The sequence below is a fragment of the Artibeus jamaicensis genome, unplaced genomic scaffold, assembly GCF_021234435.1.
Source record: "Artibeus jamaicensis isolate MK-2021 breed Jamaican fruit bat unplaced genomic scaffold, CSHL_Jam_final contig_233, whole genome shotgun sequence".
Lineage (NCBI taxonomy): Eukaryota > Metazoa > Chordata > Mammalia > Chiroptera > Phyllostomidae > Artibeus > Artibeus jamaicensis.
In genome coordinates this window covers 47,001,291-47,018,943 of record NW_026521486.1, presented here as the reverse complement: position 1 = coordinate 47,018,943, position 17,653 = coordinate 47,001,291, and the positions used below count along the sequence as shown (strand labels likewise).

The 17,653-nt window shown below is 44.4% G+C and overlaps 1 protein-coding gene across 11 annotated transcripts in view; it reads right to left on the bottom strand.

Annotated features, from left to right (window-relative positions):
* Positions 1 to 3,532: 3,532 nt before the first annotated feature.
* The window catches only part of PCED1B (PC-esterase domain containing 1B), a 125,719-nt gene continuing 111,598 nt past the window's right edge, over positions 3,533 to 17,653 (bottom strand). For 6 of the 11 annotated variants that reach the window (XM_053661517.1, XM_053661515.1, XM_053661518.1 and 3 more), the window contains one exon: positions 3,533 to 5,140. In XM_053661517.1, coding sequence (XP_053517492.1) covers positions 3,803 to 5,083 — 1,281 coding nt within the window. In that variant the 5' untranslated portion in view covers positions 5,084 to 5,140 and the 3' untranslated portion in view covers positions 3,533 to 3,802. Of the gene's footprint in view, positions 5,141 to 10,163; positions 11,941 to 11,984; positions 12,135 to 16,941; positions 17,155 to 17,653 lie in introns of those variants that run through there. The other 5 variants (XM_053661519.1, XM_053661520.1, XM_053661516.1 and 2 more) reach the window with 5 other exon arrangements.

Here is a 17,653-nt window from a genome sequence, read left to right as displayed (position 1 = left end):
TTTTAAAAAGCTTCACATATAAAATGTCACTAACAAACTTTTTTCTCTTTCCTGACTATTTATTTTATCTGGCATTCTCTAGAACAATAGAATTTCCCAAAATGTGTTTTTAAAAGATGGTGCATGTGAAAATGGTCTGTGGTTAAACAAACCTGGGAAATGCTAGGTTAATTACATTTAATCAAGTTTATTTTACGCATGACTTTTTGGAATCTCATCCATTAGAACTCATTGTGCATTTCCATATGGGGCAGTTACAGAACGAATCCTTTTGTAAACATCCCTGTCCACAGAATATATGCATAAAGATTATGGCTCAAGGCCCACGTTTTAGAAAATGAATCTTTAAAAATTAATGGGTAAAGTCTTGTGAAAAAAATGTATCTATAAATTAAGCATGCAGTGATTGAGGGCTTTCTTGAAGTTGTGGGAATGGAAATGTTATTTCTAGAGTTTACAGATACAAGCACACAGATAGTTTTAAACAATAGTAAATCCTCTCTGGCATGAGTCTTAATGATCTAAGTTTTCAGAATAACTCACCTTTGCAGAATTCCCGGACATCAACTGTCAGAGGCGAGCTGCCGCCACACTCAACTCCAGAATGCAGCGTGAACATCGCCTCTGGAGTCACGCACTGCTAGGGCCCGGAGAGCAAGAGCTCAGTGGCCGACCAGGGAGAGGGCTCTGGTCCTGGTGCCTCGGATGTAAGATTCCACTGGTTTTCAAGTGTTGAGCTTTGCTTTGTTTGTACTTATGAAAAAATAAAGTTACAGCTTTTAAGTTTCTGTCTTTGGTATATAACATAGTTCGCCTTATCACAGAATATTGTGAAACACATTTGCTGCTTGGATAGCGTCAATTTAATCATGAATTTTACTCTTTTTTTCCCTTTTCCCAGAAGACTTGAGATAAGAGTTAAGTATAAAAAGCTCTGAGTGCTGTCAATTCTTGAAGCTGCAGAACAGGCTGTAGGTAGCCTGCATTTTAAGTCTTAACAATACAGTCCTAACTTCTTTCATGAATGTCAAATAATTCTGACTCTTTTTACCAGACCATCGCTTGATTGCACTGCTAGTTTTCTTGAATTAAAGAGCAAGGTGACAACAGCCAAAATAGGAAAAGAAGAAACCTTTAGGGTAGAAGATAAAGACCAGCATATATATGAAATTAAATGCAAGCATGCACTCAACTGTTTGGCCTCTTACCCCCAGTGGGGCTGGAAAGGCCCAGGGGGCGTTAGCCACCCAGATCACTTATGTAAAGTTGAAAACGTGAAGAGTAGTGAAGAAAGTTCCGGCAGAGTATGGCTACACAACAATGCGAATGTACTTAAAACCACTGAACTGTGAACTTTAAAAAAATGGGGTTAAAGAGGTTAAATTTTGTTATGTGTATTTTACCACAATAAAATCTTAAATAAATAAATAAATAAATACGCACACAGTGCAGAGGCAGGTAGGAAGCCTGCCTGTGTAGGATGGAGCAGGAAAACAGTAAGGACTGTGCCCTGGGGTTATGGAGTTTGCACTTGAGTTCCAGAACTCTAAGAGAATATGTGTCATTTTAAGCCCCAAGTTTGTAGTATTTGTTGCAGAAGCCACAGGAAATTAACACACCTGCTAAGGAAAAGCTTGTCCCTGTCTGTGTCTGTCTGCACTCCCACCCACGTGTGAAGAATAGGACTATGACGTGGTTGGTGCAATTTAATCCGTAATAGGGTGGGTTCATCACTGATCCAGTACCTCCTCCTCAATCCTGTGTACCTAAGCACTCCTTCTCTGTGGTTCATTGGGTATGATCAGATTAAGGGGAATAATATATACTAATTTAACCAACAAGAGATATAAACCACAACACCCATTTATTGGTTTATTCATGGAAATATAAACACTAAATGCATCAGTTTACTCAGATTAGCAGCTCAATGCAGATTTGTCTTGCCTGGGAAATGTAAAGTCAAAATGAAGGCTACTGCTAACTCGTCTTGAAGGCTGATGCATATCCTGGAGCATTAATCTGCTCCATGGATTAGACCAGGGTCCCCAACCCCATCCTGTTAGGAACTGGGCTGGAAGAAAAGCTCACCTGAGCTCCCCCTCCAACCCCCCCAGCCCCCATCACTCCCCACCACCTTCCACAAAACTGGTCCGTGGTGCCAAAAAGGTTGGGGAACACTGGATTAGAACATTTACATTAGTCAGACAGGTCCCCCTTCTCCTGACTTTGCTAGGACATTCTGGCAAATTCCAACTTGTAGTCACAACTTTTCTAAGAGTCCTTGAAGGTCATCCTAGTGCTGTTTTGGCAATATTCCTTCAGATGTGCTATAAGGATCAAATATTTTTTTAGGTACCTCCTTAGAGACCTGGGCTGTCTTCTCACCAGGAACACATTCACACGCCAACTCCTCATTCATTCACTGATTCGTTCAAGAAACATCTGATATTTACTAAGTGCTAGACATTGTACTAGGCTGTGAGACACAAAGACAAGATGAAAGCCTCATTTTCCAGGAATCTTCTGAGTTTCTGGTGATTAAAAGATGCTGTGTTATTTCTTCTGTAGATAACTAATCTTCGTTTCCTGCGATTTCATGAACTTCATTTTTGCAGGATACTATTTCCTGATCCTCATCAAATTTAGGAATGGTCCAATTGAGGGATGATAAACTAGTCAGTTCAGTGAAAAAGCCCACTATTCCGACAATACTATTTGACTAGTTTCTCTAAGTATCAACATTTCCCTAATCTCGTGTGACAAAGGGCCCAGCGTTTAAACACTTCCTGGTGTCAACATTCCTACAGAACGAAGCGGGGGTGGGGACAGTGCCATTTGTCAAGAGCTGTGTGCTGGGTGGTCCCTTCCATCTCCTAGTTTTATTTAATGGTGACTCATGTTGTCATTAAGAGCAACTGTGTTCTAATTTTTTCAAGTCGAAAATTCAAAACTATTGAAAATATTATAAAGTCACAAGTATGCCATCCACTCTAGTTTACATACATAGTTCATTGCACATCTAACCACTAAACTTCTGATGATTGAACTATAGGGTTTTTCCTGCCTGGATTTTCATAGAAGGACCACATTTGATAAACATTCTTCCTTGGCTTGATAATGCTGCCAGTTAGCATTGTGGTTTGATGTTAATATCAACTAGAAACCAGTATAAACTAGGAAAAGCCAGTACAGGATTGATATTCCGTGTGACCCGGAACAAGTCGACTCACCTCCCCTGGCCTGTTTCTCTGTTTGTAAATGGTAGTTCAATCTGATGTCTTTAGTTCCCCAGTTCTAAAATACAATGGTTTATTTAGGAATCTCTGGAAAACATGACCACAAAAAGTTAATTTTGAAAAAATTTATCCAATCCATTTCAATGGATACCTTCAGAATTATTTTAGACAAATTCCCTTCGAGTAGTTTATCAAGCAGATGTCATGACTACTTATTTGCCCTTGCTCTTGCAAAGCTAACTGGTTAATGGAAGGGGGAAGCACCATTAAACGTAGCTACACACACAACCCACAGCTACTTTTGTAAAACAACTTTTTAATTTCCATTTTCTGTTTACAAAAAGGCAAAGAGAACAGGGAGTGAGAGGCAGGAGTAAAAACTGCTCAGCCCCAGAGCCTACAAGGTGGGGTCAGACCGCTCTTCCCGGACATTACTGGTAACAGCAAAGAACCAAAGGAAATCCAAGTGTGGATCATGAACTTATGTTAACAAGATCAGTCCATCAGGCAGAGTCAGATGATCTGTCAAGTCCATGTCTGTGAAGAGAAAAAAGGCCCGAGTCTGCCTAATGAGGCCTTGGCTCCGGGTGGGCTCTGGCCTGCCTCCTGTAGGACCTGGGCGGCTGTCTCCAGGGTGTGTAGGGGCCAGGAGGTACATTCCTGGGAAAACCCCGGTGAACCACAGGGGCCGGCTGCTGATAATAGGGTGTGGGTCTAGGGACCCTCGGAGGCTGGGGATCAAACATAAATTCAGCTTTGAAATCAAATCCTCTCTGGGTAGATGAGGGGACATCTGAATGGAGATGGTTAAAGAACTGACCGGACTGGAAAGGCTGGTCTTGGGGATGCGGCAAGAGGTGGGGGCTTACTGCTGGGTGACAGGTAATGGGAAGAGGCTGTGGGGGCAGGGGTCGGGGCAGGGGTAGGTGGGGAGCTGGGAAAGGGAGCAGGGGGCGCTGCCTGGGAGAAAATGATGGAGATGGTAATAAGGCCTGTTGTTTCCTGCTGGTCTGGGACTGTTGTCTCTCAACGCCCTGTCCAGGTCCACTCCTGATCAACTGGCTCACAGGTTGGCGGCAGGGCAGATCCACACCCCAGGCATCAGCCATGTGGGCCAACAGTAGCTGGGAGAGGTGTCGGTGCGCCCGCTGGTCCCAATGTACCCCATCGCCCTGGCGGTACAATTCTGCATGGCGAAAGTGGAAGTGCAAATCCAACACATCAAAATTGTGCTTCTGTGCCTCGATGAAGCTGTAGAAGTTGGCTTCAATCACCTTTTTTTTCAGATCCAAGGACAAGGACGACTGCTTCCTCGGGAGGAAGCCCCCAGTGATCTTCTCACCCACGGGCATGGCTGTGTTCCACACCAGGAGGCATGACTCTGGCAGCACCTCGTCCAGGTGCCTGAACAGGTTCTCTAGGTTCTTCCGGTAGCTGCTAAAGGAATCCTTCCCATACCTGGAGATGTCCCAGAGACAGGAGTTAATGATGACCACGTCCGGGGTATGCTCATAGGACTGCAGCTCTTTCAAGATGTCTTGGACATAGACGTTGTACACACGGGTGAGGAAGTAGAAGCGCACCAGATGGTGGTTGGTGCAGAACTCCCGGACTTCACGGTAGTTGGTGCCGTTGTGCATGGTAGCCTTCTGGCCTCCATTCACCAGCTTGTCCTGTTCGAAGGTCAGCTCCCCCTTGACCTTGAGCTGCCTGCAGGTGAGCAGGCAATCTTTCTGCAGCAGGAGCACCAGGTCCTTGTACACAGACCTCTGGACAGAGTCTCCCAGGATGACGACAAACTTGTTGTGGAGCAGCTGCTGCACTTCGCAGGACAGCAGGTGGGCCATGATGCCTAGGTCAAGTGCCTAGCTCCTTCCTCTGCACGTGGGTGGGTCTGCAGATAGCTAGGACAGAAGAAAAGAGCAGCTGGGAGGAACGAGCAGCCTGTGCAGGCAGGCCCTCTGTGTGGTTAAGACTCAGGACCAGGGATGAAGTTTTGGCCTGGGAAACCCTCAGGGCAGAAGTCCACCATGATGAGGCTGAGAGTGAGGAGAAAGAGCAAGAAGGGGGCCTGGAGTTAGAAGCCCCGCTTGGCCTGGCCTTAACTTGGGCTGGGACTTGACCTCTGAACTGCCTGTGGCTGCTCTTAGAGGCCCAGGTTCCACCTTGTCAGCAGGGGCCAACCCGGCCTGCCCTCCCCCGCCAGCAGTGCAAAGGGCCACTGGGAAGGCCGCCCAGATGTCTGACAAATGGAAAATGGTTAGGTTAACTTTGCAGCTGCTTACCATTGAGTGTGAGTAAGCAAAACCGTGGAAATGTCTGTGTATGCTAAGAGGAGGAAGTCACAGACCATATGTGTGCCCCGTATCACTGAAACTACATGAAATAGATAACAGTGAAAGAAAACATGCAGAAGCAGAGTTTTTAATAGTAGGAGAATGGATGAATCACTTTTCCCATTTTTTGTAAATATTTTATATGATCTCATATTACTTAATAACTTAAGAAGAATTCAAATGGAAAGCAACATAAAGTAAGAGTATCTGTACCGATAGGTCTTATACAAAATAACCTTGGGCCTGGCTGGTGTGGCTCAGTAGATTGACTGCCGGCCTGTGAACCAAAGGGTTGCTGGATCGATTAATTCCCAGTCAGGGCACATGCCTGGGTTGCAGGCCAGGTCCCCAGTGCGGGGCGTGCAAGAGGCAACCACACATTAATGTTTCTCTCCCTCCTGTTTCTCTTTTCCTCTCTAAAAATAAAGAAAATCTTTTAAAAAGAGAGAAATAACATTGGAAATAGCTGATGTGTGTTTCTGCTATAATACTCTTTGCTTTCCATTTGAAAATCAGAACATGTTACCCCCAAGTATGCCCTTTGGCATAAGGATGATTCCAAGCTGAAGGCAACTAAGAATCAACAGATGCAGGGAGAGTTCTCTGCACTACCCTCATCTGCCTAAAAGCAGTGTATAGATCCCCCTTGGAGGGAAGGTCCTTCCCCCAACCAAAGAGGAGTCAAGGAAGAAGGCAGGGAGAGGTTAACACCAAGACGAGTTTTCCTGTAGAGACCTTACCAAAATAGCCCAGATTTCCCATCAGCTTCCCCATGTAGTTGCTAGTCACTTCCCCAGTTTCTCATCCCCTTAAGCCCACCCCCTTTTTCCTTTGTTAAAATGGTATATAAACTCCTGAATGTTTCTCTGAGTTTCATTTCTTTTCTATGAACTCTAGTGCACTTAAATATTAATAAAAATTGTGTGCCTTTTCTCTGGCTAACCTGTCTCTTGTTAGTTTAATCCCAGGGCTCCAGAAATCTAACGTAAGAGGCAGAGGAAAAGTTCTTCCTCCCCAGCATATTGAATAACATGCTGAGTTGTGAAACTCATCTTCAAAACTTCGGATGAAGTTTATTTCAAGGTGCCATTTACAATCATAGGTACTGATGAATAAAAGGTAGAAACACATTTCAATACTACGAACAAATCTCAGATGAGGAGGAAGATGGCGTCCACTGCATGTACTTACAAGAAACCATTAAAATCCACTGTGGCTTGGCGCCTGCAGGCTTGTATGCATTAATAAACAGTTTAATAGGTGTGTGTGGAGAACTATTATTAAATGACACATTCAGTTTTTAAAAGCTATACTATTTGTGGTTTTAAATGGGCACAAATACAAAAGTAAAACCACAAAAATGGATAGAAAATGAGCTGCCTCAAGACAACAGAAAATATCGCCTTAATTTCCCCCCAAAGAACCTCCATTAAAAAAAAATAGCAGCACTCGGACTGGTGTGGCCCAGTTGGTTGGGTGTCGTCCTGTAAACCTAAAAATCTTGGGTTTGATTCCCAGTCAGGACACAAACCTTAAAAAACAAACACACAAAACATTGTAGCATTTAACTTGCTGTGGTGCAATGAAATAAAACTTCATTAACGAAAACTCCAAATCCCATCTGTTTACAATCATTTATTTATCCAACTCACACTAACTCCTACTAAATGGACCACATCAAGGATATAAAATGAGTCAGAATTGGTCCTTCCCTTCACGAGCAGATTAGAAATATTCATTGATAACTGTAACACAAAGTGGAGAGTGCTGAGTACCACGAAACAGGTGTCTTTGGGAACAGTATTTCTACACCCTAGACCCAAGTCTCCGAGTGCAAAGTGCTGGGGAAGCCCTCTTCCCAGTTCCCAGGGCTTCCACGCCATCCGGCCGTGCCCCTTTTGGGGTGGCACTGCGGCCGCAGGCTGTGCCTAGTCCTGCAGGGTTACTGGACACCAACTGCTGCTGTTAGAGTTCTCTCCCCGAGGTTGGCCGACCTGATAACCTACTGCTGTCTCTCTGTGCTATTTTTTAGAAGATTATTTATTTATTTGTTTTTAGAGAGAGGGGAAGTGAGGGAGAAAGGGAAAGAGAGAAACATCACTGTGTGAAACACTGATCAGTTACCTCTTGCAAAACCCAACCAGGGAACAGGCCTGTAACCCAGGCCTGTGCCCTGACTGGGAATCAAACCAGAGACCTTTCGATGGGCAGGATGATGCCCCATCTACTGAGCACACCCGCCAGGGCTCCTTCAGGGCTATTTTGCTTAAGTGGTTTAATGGATTCTTTCTCTGGATATGAAGAGCCTTAGACTTGGGCTCAACAGATGAGTCCAAACGCAGTGGGGAAGGAAGGCACTTAAGTATACTACTGGTGAGATCACTGTTCTTGAAGCCACTCGGCAGGTTTCAATCCCAACTGTTCCACGTGCCGGCTCTTAGTCCTCCGGCAAGTTATTTAGCCTTTCTCTGACTTACGTTCTTCATCTGTAGAATGGGACTTACAGTGCTCACTTCATAAATTTGATGTGAGGATTAACCATAATGTTCAGAACAATGCCTGACAAGCAGTAAGCATGGATGAGAGCTACTATGATCACTGAGCAAGTTTTGGAACACCAGGTTAACTATCTGTGAAAAGGAGACTAAGATATTTCTGCTGCCTGCCTAGCAGGGTTCTGCGAAGATCAAATGAAATGATGGAAGTGAAAGATTTTGAATAAAACAAAATTAATGTGTATTGAACGGCTACTGGATGGTAGGTGCTTTACAAATGTTATCCTATATATAGGCCAATCCTTATTTTTCACCTTTTCTAGGGAAGAATATTGACTGATGGAGCTAAAGCTTGAAACCCCCAACTCTCGAATCTGTCTCTGTGGAAACCTCCTTCAGACCAGAACCCCCTGCAGGCTAGTCTCAACCCTAAAGCGTGGCTCAGGTCAGGGGGATGAGATAGGATGAGGGTGTTCTGGTGTCTGCCTCCATGTTCAGGCAGGCAACCACTACTCTGCCTGCTCAGGAGGGGTGGTCCATGTGTACTCGGGTGTGTGTGGGGGTGGGGGGGGGTTAGTAAGGGTGGAAGTGGGGCTGCGTGTAAATAAGAGTATACTCTTTTCATCCCATTCCATAATCTCAAGCGAGAGACATGCAAAACTTTAAAAATCAAACAGCCATTTAAGAATGTACTGTGTTCTTCTGCAGTGGAACATGTAGGTAGGACTGTGGAAAAGACGGGGGAATAACCAAGAAGCACTCCAGTTAGGAAGTCCATGAAGTTCCTGATGGAGAACGCCACAATTGTAACAGGATTAACAAATCAGACACCCTCAGGACTATTGTGGGAAAGAGTCCTTTAAGCTCAGATGTCAAACATTAAAAACAAAACCAACCTAAAAAAAGGAGGGGGGATTTTGGGCGTGGGGGTGTGAGTAACGAATAATTTGAAGAGCTAAATCTTCTCTCATCTTAAAAAAAAAACAACTGTCAGTTACTTCTACATATTTTCAAAACTCTTTTCAATTAAAAAACTGAAGCAAAAAAGGGATTTGAAAACAAGCCAGTGGCTTTTTTAGGCCACACTTCTTTCCTTGCTTCAAATTTGCTCAACTTACTTATTTGTTTTGGTAGCTATTTTACAGATAGAGTGCCTCATTCGTTCTTTCCTCCACTCAGTACGGATCACCAAGAACCAGACACTGTGCGAAGTGGAGGGAGTAGGTATAAAAATGCAGTCTCTTCTCTCAAGAAGAGGGGTACAGAGCCCCGGCTGATGTGGCTCAGTGGATTGAGCACTGCCCTGCAAGCCAAAGGGTTCCCAGTTCAATTCCCAGCCAGGACACGTTCCTGTGTTGTGGGCCAGGTCCCCAGTACTGGGCACATGAGAGGTAACCACACTTCCTTCCCTCTTTTCTCCTTCTCATCCCTTAACTCTAAAAATGAATAAATAAAATATTTTTTTAAAAAAAGAGGGGTATGGAAAAGGACATGCGAAACATCAAAGGAGCTGGCAGCTGGAACCGATGTATGTACAAGAAGCGCCAAAGCCCTTGGGAAAGGTCAGGGGAGAGGAGGTATGTGGGAAGACGGCCGCAGCCCGGGATTCCAACATCCAGTGAAAACCAGTGCTGACCGAGTCTCATGATGATCCCTCAAGTCGTGATCATAGGTAGTACCGCGTTTTTGACTTTTGGATAAAGCTCTGGCAGAAATATGCATTAATAATGGCTGCTACTATAATAAATTACTTTCAAGCATCTTGCTTAGATTACTGTTTGGGGATAATTAATTTTTTAATAGTTTCATAAGCCATGACTTATAAATCATTGAGTACTGCTTTATAACTATCCCCAAACAAACACATAGCATTTGTTTTCCATAAAAATCAATGTGTTGTAGTAATTAGGCTAATTTTTTCCTTTCCTCATTGATGTTTAGTTACAGGGAGAGACACATTTAATAGGGCAGTAGCTCCAGAGAGAGAGAGGTCTTAAATCACAGAGGTAATCACTAACAATTAGGCTGTTGTTCCAATTGATCAGTTGTAGGAAGTCCTTGTAACTGGTTTAAAAAGTTTCTTGCATAAGACTAACCATCTTAATGGAATGTTAATTATATTAGGACTATAAATGCCTCGTCTCCTTCAAACTTCATTTTTGGTGGTCAAATCATGTTTTGAACTGTCCAAGATCCCCTTAAGTTCTGTGAAATAGATGGTACAAATAAGAAAATAGTTATTTTTCATGAACTTAACAACTTAGGTATATGTTGGCATTGCTTAGTTTTCCAAGTGGAATTTAAACTTCTCAAAAATTAAATCGCATGTCACGTACAGTTTTAAGAAAGAAAAAATTTTAAAAAGGAAGCGACTCTTAACTCCTTTTTGAGGAAGGTTAATTAATGAGTAGCCTGTGGGTTGGGGGTTGATCTGGGACAAGTCAGTGAACAGTCACTCCTCGGCAGAGCTTGAAAATGGGGGGGAATTCAGGCCTACTACTTTAAAAAGCGGTTTTAAGAACAAACTTTTAAAAATACATAAAAGTACTGTGAGACACTATGTTAAATAATGCAACAAAAAAATCATTCCCAAAAAGCCATTGCAAAGACAGATTCCAAACCCCTACCCTCAATAATCTCACCTCTAAAATAGGCCTCAGTTCTGTAGCCCATTACGTTTTTCAGTAAAAATTTAGAGAACACCTGTGTCTACCTGGGGTGGTGACAGCTGTCGCTGTGCAAATCTGACTCGCACCTCAGCAACCATCACGGTTCCTCTACCCCAGCCCTTAATCCCCTGACCCCACCCTACCCTAGGGCCCACATTTCTAACTTGGCGGTTCAGTTCGTTCTAAACGTAATCCAAACTCTCCCATGCCCGAGTCACAAATGGAACACTGAAACTGCAATAGTGATCTTCACATTTTTCTTGTGGAGGCAGGAGTTTTTTCTAAGGATCTATTCAATCTGTATCTGTCCCACCACTAGCAGGCCGCAATCTTAAATTTGTGACTCATTTTCAATTAAAAAACCAACAGAGGAATTTCACACACTTTGAGAGTCTAAGAATTCCCAAGTTTAAACATCCTTAAGGCAGTATATTTCCCCACAATAACAGTCTAATATAAAAATTTCGGTTGGTTAGAGACTGGTCCCAACACCCCGAGGCTGTGGGTTCTATTTCCTGCCGGGGCACATACAAGCATCAACCAATGAATGCATAAGTGAGTGGAACAACAAATTGATGGTTTTCTCACTCTTTTTTTCCTTCCTCTCTCTCTCTAAAATCAATAAATAAAAAATTTTTAAAAATTTCCAGTGGACTATAGTAATTCAGGAGACATCTTTATAAATAAAGTTGGGTTCGCAATACCTCATATGCAAGTAACATCTATAAAAGCAAAAGATAACTATGGAGTCTTTAACTTGAGTAGCTCCACTTAAAAAAACAAAAAAACCTTTTTAACGCAAGGATTTCTTAACATAAAAAATCAGTTCACACAGACAACAGGAGTGGCTGCGACAAACTTCCACATTATGGTCTCAAGCCATTAATGAACGTACATTTGTTAACCTCCTTCCTCGTCCTCTCTGACAAGAATGAAAGATACTGGAAGGCAGGGACCAGGCTTTCCCTTCCAGGAAACTCTGAAGTCAAACTTGAACTCTGGCCCTGAACAGCTGTGTGCTCTTGGGTTAGCTGCCCAACATTCGGAGCCAGTTTTCGCTGGCATCAAACAGAGGTTTCATCACCGACCTCACTGAGTAACAGTGAAGATTAAAAGGGATCACGTCAAAACTCTACCAGGGGCTTAGTACAGGGCCTGCCATGCATTAGGCACCTTCAAACCCCCGCCACTGCAACCGCTCCCCCCTGGGACTCCAGAGAGACCTGGGGTCCCCTCCCTCACACCTACCTTCGAGGCCACAGACCCCTCTCCTCCCCCGCACAGAGGCAGAGCGGCACCTCCTCAGACGTGAAGGCAGTCCTCGGCTGGAGGGTAGTCCTCAGCCAGCAGCTCAGGTAGCTCGTCCTCCAGCGGCTCAGGCGCTGCTCCAGGAGGTCCCTGCGGCGAGGGGGTAATTATGCATTCCACCTTTTCTGCAGTCTCCTCAGGCTGGCTCCTTGCGTAAGCATTAAGTACATTGTAGTTTCTTTCTTCGAGAAAAAAAAGGAAACTTCTTGGACTCCACCTCCAGGACAGTCCTATCTTTTGCCTTCCCTTCAAGGCCACTTCTTAAAAAGAGTTGTTTGCACTGGCTGTGTCTGCGTCCTCACCTCCTACTTACTCTTTCTTTTTTTTTAATACTTGTATTTGGCTTCCAGAGCCATCAAACCGAAGAAATGTTTGTCAGTAAATCACCAGTGACTTCCTTGTTGCTCCTTTCAATGGCCATTTCCAGGTCCCGGTGGAATCCGCTGCATTCCCGGCGCTGGGGGCTGGACGCCCGCAGATTGCTCCCCTCTGAAAAACCACTGGCGAGGCTGACGCTCACCTCTCCGCCCTGGCCTTCCCTGTCTTTTGTGCGTTTCTCTTGCTCTGGCAATTCCCCAAATGTTGGTCTTTCTCAAGGCCCACTAATCGACTCCTTTCTTCTTTTCTTCCACATTCCTCCCCTCGGTAAACTCACCCACTCTCCCAGCATCAGTCAATACGCTGGTCCCAAATCCCCGTTTGCCTCAAACGCTTCTGGTTTACCCTTGTTTTTCCAGCGTAAGTCATAGCTCCCCTCCCCTCCCCACCCCCCCAAATCCCGGTTTGGATGCAAATAAATTATATGGTCCCCTTATCAATTACCATTTGTATGCAGATGACTCTGAATTGAGGCAATAAAGCGCAGTGGCTGAGAGGGTGGGCCCTGGGGTCAGCCCCCTGGGTTTATATCCTGCTTCTCTATTCACCAGCCGCGGAGACCCGGGCCAGGTTAAGAAATCCCTCCGCACTTCGGGTTCCTCATCAAAAAATTAGGAACTACACTAGGGATTTCTCAAGAAGTGCGGGTTAAATCAGCATGAGGCCTGCCCCATTTTCGAGCGCTCAATAAATCTAGCTAGTCCAAACCTGTCTCCTGAGTTCCAGACAGATTCAGATTAAGTCCAATGAAGGTCCAAGGCAGCGGGGAGGGGAACCGCAAGGACTAATCCAGTCTGTACAGGCCTCTTATCGCTTCTAAATTCTCTGGATGCCCATTTGCCCTCCCAGCAAACTGTGGCTGAATTCCTCAGATAATTCTCTTGTGACCTTTGAACGCTTGTCCTACAGGTAACTATTGATCCTCCGTGGGGAGGAAGGCAGCGCTTTCTTGCTGTGAGTTTTAGAAGAGGATGCTATATAATTTATGCTTGAAACACACTGGCGATAAGTAGGTGGAAATAAATTCTGCTTCTGAACTGCTGGAATCAAGTCATTTTTATTTTTCGTGACTGTGGCTGTTTCCACTACTCCAGAGACATCAAAATGATACTGAATGACGGCCTGGATGTACAACAGTTCAACCATTTCTTGGCAATAAAAAGTAAGACATAACTCTTAAAAATATACTTTAGGGAGGAAGATGGTGTGATTTGGGGAAGCTGAGTTTGGCGAACAATTCCACCTCCGTTTTTAGGTTTTTATGGTTCATTTCTTCCTTCTATAAATTACTTTCAATCCTTCAGAAAGGGTCTTAATTTGAGATTCTTTCTAAAATAATATTTTTTATCTGTGTTTTCAAATTTCGTATCTTCACTTTCATTTGAAATGCTAGCATAATTCTAACAGTTTGCAGCTATAAACTTTGTTTTTTAACCTAGGCTACGATCCTTCCTTCTGTGTAGCTCCCCAAAGCTACAGGGTGAAGACAGCTGGTGTGCACTCAGAGAGCTTCTTACCTCTTCATGTTTGCTCTGTAACTCAGCATTAAGGTTCCCTAGCCCCTTCCCTCTACTGAAATTCTGCTCGTTCTTTAAGACCTAGTTCAGAGGGGGGACTCTAAAGTTGGAAAATTTTAGTTTAATAGCTAATAAGCTTAGTAATCCATGCATGTAAAAGTTATTGTTCCAGGAATCAAAGGTATGACCCACCCTGGCTCCAGGAGACCACAAGCAGTCCCACCTTTGAGCCTCCGGAGGGCTGCAGGCAATTGGGATGGGCTCTGAGCCGTTGTGCTCCAGGGGCAGATGACCCCCGCCTGGGGCAAGAATGCTGCCCTGTTTCTTTTTTAATCCAATTAACTTTTCCCTGAATTCCAAACCCCTTACCTACACTTTGTTCTCCTTATCAAAAGGGCCATTCTTAAATGGAATTTAAGACAGTCTGTTAGGGTGGAAACCTTCTGTCTTCTCAGATCACCGGCCATCAGAACAAAGCGCCCATCAGTTCTCAATCCCTGTCTCTGCTGCCTGTGTCTGGTAGGTGACGGGCAGCACGAACACCGGCTTTTCCAATTACAGTTTAAAATGCAGTTCCGTCTGTGAGCCTTCCCTATCCCCCCAGACAGAAAAATCTCTTGGTCCTCTGACGGATGCCTCTATTAAGCACGTGGTTCCACTTTGCACTGCGGTGAAATGCCCATTTGCTTTCTGCCCTAGTCTCTCCTGGTCTTGGATGGCCGGAGTAGGTTTCGCTCGTCCTTGTCGCCCTGACGGCCCAGTATTTTACGTATCATAGTTAGCTTTCATGGAGCATTTTACTCTGTGCCAGGTCTAGTTTATTCTCACAAACTAAGGAGGTAGGAACTATTATTATCTTCCTGATATGGATGAGTAAACTGAGGCTAGGAGAGGTTATGTAAATAGCCCAAAGTTGCTCAGCTAGTAAAATGCAGAACTGGTCTTTTACTGGCTGTGAATCTTCTTGATTGATTAGGTAAGCTTAAGATTTTGTTTTTTGTTTTTTTTTTAGGAGGAAATTTGGCTCCAGAGCCTGAGCTTTTAACCTCAGCTATAAATGTGTTGAAACTTTGAGGAAAAAAATAGTCTTATATAGAAAAAGATATCTGTATGTATTTTGCCTTTTTATTATCTATTGAAAAACGAAACAAAGCAAAGCAATGTCTTGTGCACAGCTTTACCATTTTTCCATGAGAAAACGGAGCAGGTATGAAGTCAATTTGGGGTAGTTTTTATCACTCTGATAGCTAATTTCTACTAATGTGTCAATGGAAAACTACATTTTTATACCGATGCTGGCTACTCTAGATTCTAATCAGTGGTTAAATAAAAGGTTCCCAGGGTTGAAAAGGAGGGTGATGGGGAGCTAATAATGACTAAGTTGCTTCCAGCCGATGAACAGATTGGATTCTGAAATTCTGTCTCCATGGATGGGCACAAAAGCCCATTTAACCAGTGAACATTGGGCTGAGTCAGCAGGCTGGGGCTTCTGCTACCTCCAGAGCTTGCTGTATCTCTGTTTTCATCCTTTAAATGGGAGATGATCTGTATGGTCCTCTACAGAGATTACACAAAAGAGCTTGTACAAACAAGAAGAATAGAGACAGAATCATGGATACGGAGTGTTCTGGTGATTTTTAGATAGGAGGGGGTGTGCGGGAGTGGATGAAGAGGTGAGGGGATTAAGAAGTACAAACAGGTAGTTACAGAATAGCCATGGGGATGCAGAGTACAGCATACAAAGTGGAGTAGCCAAAGAACCTGTACTATGACCCGTGGCCATGACCCAGGGTGTGGGACAGGACCCATAGACCTGAATGATGGCCTGAGGGGGTGGGGGGTACTGGGTGGAGGGGAAGCAAAGGGGGGAACATCAGGACAACTGTAACTGCATATTCAATAAAATATACTTTTTTTTAAAAAGTGCTTATAAAATGGATATTATTTTATTGTGGATGTTACTATTAATGATGCGGTTTCTAAGAGCCAGTCCCTACCTGTACTATTTCTTAGAAGGGTCTGGAAGACCTGGGTTCCCAATGCTGTGTGTGTTGGCAGCGGGACTGAGGACATCCCCCAGTCTGCAAGCCCTAGGACTGGGCACAGGAAGTGGGACAAGGTCCAGGAAGTGAGGCAGCTGACAGAACCAGAACCAGAGTCCATGCTGGGGAAATAACATGCGAGGACACCAGGCTCTCCCCAAGTCCTGTTTCCCCGCTTCCGCCCTCAGTGTGGCCCACCCAGCTCCTCTCCTGCCACGTGCTGCACGGCCTCGCCCTAATCCCTCAGGAACAAAACTAAGTCCACCGCTCAGCACTGCCTGCCTTGGGGTGAACTGTGGAAATCAAAGGAAATGCTCTGCAAACTTTACAAATATCAAGTATTGCTTTTCTGAGCCACTTCAGCATTTGGGGGGGATGGGATCTAGTAATGAAGGCAGCTTTCCAGTAAAGAAGTATTTAACTTATTATTTAGTAACACTAATTTAACTTGTTATTTATGACATTAGTTGGTACCCACTGCTTATGTTACACATTTTACCTGCATACCTATTTATTCCTCATAAGAACCCTGTGAAATCGGTGCTTTTTTCTTTCCATTTTACGCAGTCAAAAATGAAGTTTGGCAGATTGAGTCATCTGCCCGAGGTCACCCATTTTATAAAAAGCAGAGCTGGGAGTTAAAATGATGCCAAGCCTTTGTGGTCAACCACAACATACAAGATGCGTATATTAACAGATGCTTCACATCCCTTCTTGTTCACAACCTGCCATTTCCTCTCACTGTACACGTTTAGAGGCTCAGTAGTTTATCAGTCCCTTTCGTTGTGAAATAACAGCTGTCTCTTTAGGGCTGTTCAGGTCAGTGGGGCAGCTTGGAGTAGACTAGGATGGAGATTCCTTCCCACAGAAAGTACCCAAGAAGTGAGAATGCCAAGAAAGCCTGCTCAGAAATGCAAAATTAATGCTTAAAATAAAATGGGAAAACTGAAAAGAACTTACTCGTTAAAGTAACTGGTGATCTAAAAATGTACCTCTCCGTTGATGCTACACCTCTTTCCTAGAGAGTCCCTTCTCGGCTGTGGGTCCGAGTACCAGGTCGAGGAGAGAGCCCAGAGCCTGGGCTCCAAGGCAGATACACTCACTTCTGGGTGCTGCTGGCACATTCACATGTGTGAGCAGCGTCAGGGGAGACGATGCCATTTCCGGTGGCATCTGGGGCAAATGACACGAGTCAGCAATTATTTTCTTGCATTAGGAAGCGGAAGACTAATGACCGAAGCTTTAAGACTGGGGCAAGTATGAAAACACCAAGTGCTTAGTAAGTCCAAAATATAGCATCTTCCTGGAATTGAGCTCTGAGATTGCTTCATTTCACATTTCTCAGTGATCGGGGTGTGGCTGCTAGGATTCTTCCTTTGTTTTCCCAGTTCAGACCCTCTGCTCTCAGTACCCTGGCTCCTGTGGTGTGTTCATGGGTAAAAAATCCTTAGAGTGGGGGAGGAGGGGAAGGTGGCGAGGGGAGAGAAGGGAAGTGAGAAAAGAGAAATGGGGAAAAGATAAGAGTGCTCTCTTTTCTAGTTTTTAGTAGCAATAATCCTGGACTTCTGTGCAGCGCTTCTCCCAGCGCCCTGTGGGTGGACCGAGAGCTCACTCTGCCGCTTCAGAGAACTGGGGCCCAGGTAAAGGCAGGAAGCGGCAGGCCAGGACAATC